Genomic DNA, 2,500 nt, shown 5'->3' with positions numbered 1-2,500 from the left:
GAGGCCGTTCAGTATTGTATGAATAATACCATGAATAATCAGAGAGATGAAAACAGACTGAGAAACTGGACTAAATGTAAATGGATCCAAATCTGCTTTCACTCATGACTCAGTTACACCAGAACAGAGCGACGCATCATGGACCCCAGCCTGCGTTCCTCAGACCCAGCACATGGTCGTCATTTTGATATATCCCTGGTTTGATTTTATTGGATGGGCTAAGCGAGAATTTACCGCAATCAGTGAATCATGTGGTCAGGAGTCATGTAAATATTTACTCCACGACGGCCTTGTGTTTGTTGGACCTGTTTTCCAGTTCTGTATGAGTTCTGTATGAGTTCTGTATGAGATCTGTATGAGATTTATATGAGTTCTGTATGAGTTCTGTGTGAGATTAATGTTCTGTATGTGTTCTGTGTGAGATTTATGAGTTCTGTATGAATCTGTTTGAAATTTATGAGTTCTATATGAGTTCTGTATGAGATTTGTATGAGATTTATATGAGTTCTGTATGAGATTTATGAGTTCTGCATGAGATTTTTATGAGTTTTGTTTGAGTTCTATGAGTTTTGTATGAGTTCTGCTTTTAATCAAATCTTTCGTTCCCCAGGATCCCAAGGAGAGGCTCGGCTGCCAAGTTCAGACCGGCTTCAGTGATATCAAGTCTCACACGTTCTTCAGGAGCATCGACTGGGACCAGGTGAGGCGTGAAGATACCTCACACACCGTCAGATGTGTGAGGGGTGAAGACACCCCACACTGCCTTTCGTATTGTTTTACTGTACGTGCTGAAGCAGCTCTGAGATTTGGCTGCAACTTTAGAGCTAAAAAGGAAACAGAATGTTAGCACAACTGTCCTAATCTGATAACTCCTTAAAGCCAAGAAACTGGCCCCACATTCTGAACCAAACACCAACGTAGAAAAGTTTAGAGTTGTGTTTCTTGGACATTCTGAGCCAAACACCGTTTTAATATTCAGAGTTGTGTTTGTTGGACATTGTGAAACAATTACCACCATTGTAATGTTTAGAGTTGTGTCTGTTTGATCCAGACACAACTCAGTGCAGTGGGAGCTCTGTGGTTAAGGTACTGGACTTGTACTCAGAAGGTTGCTGGTTCAAGCCCCACCACTACTTTGAATAAAAGCATCAGCTAAATGCTGTAGATGTAAATGTTTGACAGTGTTGGGGAGGGGTGTGTCTGAGCCTGGTTCTGAACCCACACTGACTGACTCATCCTTTCTCTGAGAATGGATACCAGAGATGGGTGGGGCTATATGAACGATGGGTGGAGGTGGGTGATTGTTAATAAGCATCTGCTTATATTCTTACAGTGATGACTGGAACAAAGTGATTTTTTTATGCTCCTCCCAAACGTTTGGTGAAGAACAATTAAAACTACAACTCAAACCCTGTGACATTTGATGTGTTTCATGTATCTAAATGACATGCTTAGGGTTTTTTTAAATTTTGTAATTGCATTATAATTCTGTTATATAATCTCATACTAGCAGGGTTATTCCGACCACAGATCCAAAGAATCGCATCCCTCTCACCCCTCCCTGAAATACTCCAGCAAAATACTCCTGCGAAAAAGCCCAAAAGAAGAAAACTAATACACTCCAACCAACTTTAACAAACACTGGTACTGGCCAGATGTGCAGTGCCTGGGAAACCAAATGACAACATGAGAATGTTAGTGTGTGTGTGTACCAGTGGGATTATAACTACAGCTTTCTAAATCCTTGTGTTGGGCTGCTGTATGTGTGTGTGTGTGTGTGTGTGTGTGTGTGTGTGTGTTGGGAAGTCTCTGAAATGTTCTCCCATATTCACACTGGTTCATTAGCACTGGTTGATTCGCACTGGTTGATTCACATTGGTTCATTCACATTGGTTCATTTCTTGGCTGGTGTTTCTTAGCTGGTGTTTGTCCACCGTGGAGATTTTAAAAATCAGAACTTGTTCTGTGCTGAGAGGATGTGTTGGTAAAGAACGCTGTGGCAGCAGAGCAGCTCCATGGGGCTCTTAGATCTGCCGTGCGCAGGGAAATAGTGCCCGAAATGAAAGGGAATTTGAAATGAAGCGCGGTCTATGCTGATGTGCAGGACTTAGAGGTTCGTTAATTGGTGTGGCATGACACACACTCACACACAGAGCTCTCTACAGCACTGAATATTCTATGGCCTCACCTACACTTTTGTGTGAGTGTGTGTGTGTCTGTGTCTGTGTATGTGTGTGTGTGTGTGTGTGTGCACGTGTTTGTGTGTGCGCGTGCGTGTGTGTGTGAGAGAGAGAGAAAGACTGTGTATGTGCGTGCGTGCGTGTGTGTGTGTGTGCGTGTGTGTGTGAGAGAGAGAGAGACTGTGTGTGTGCGTGTGTGTGTGCGTGTGTGTGTGTGTGTGTGTGTGTATGAGTGTGTGTGTGTGTGTGTGTGTATGAGTGTGTGTGTGTGTGTGTGTGTGTGTGTGTGTATGAGTGTGTGCGTGTGTGTGAGAGAGAGA

At 43.2% G+C, this 2,500-nt stretch overlaps 1 protein-coding gene across 1 annotated transcript in view; it reads left to right on the top strand.

The window, feature by feature from the left end:
- prkcz (protein kinase C, zeta) overlaps positions 1 to 2,500 on the top strand; it is an 89,574-nt gene that overhangs the window by 71,129 nt on the left and 15,945 nt on the right. The window contains exon 16 of the mRNA XM_081707288.1: positions 611 to 700. Coding sequence (XP_081563414.1) covers positions 611 to 700 — 90 coding nt within the window. The remainder of the gene's footprint in view (positions 1 to 610; positions 701 to 2,500) is intronic.

Source organism: Electrophorus electricus, chromosome 25 (assembly GCF_041902795.1).
Source record: "Electrophorus electricus isolate QZ-2024a chromosome 25, ASM4190279v1, whole genome shotgun sequence".
Classification (NCBI taxonomy): Eukaryota; Metazoa; Chordata; class Actinopteri; order Gymnotiformes; family Gymnotidae; genus Electrophorus; species Electrophorus electricus.
The sequence above is the reverse complement of the archived record's forward strand: the minus strand, read 5'-3'. Positions and strand labels throughout refer to the sequence as shown.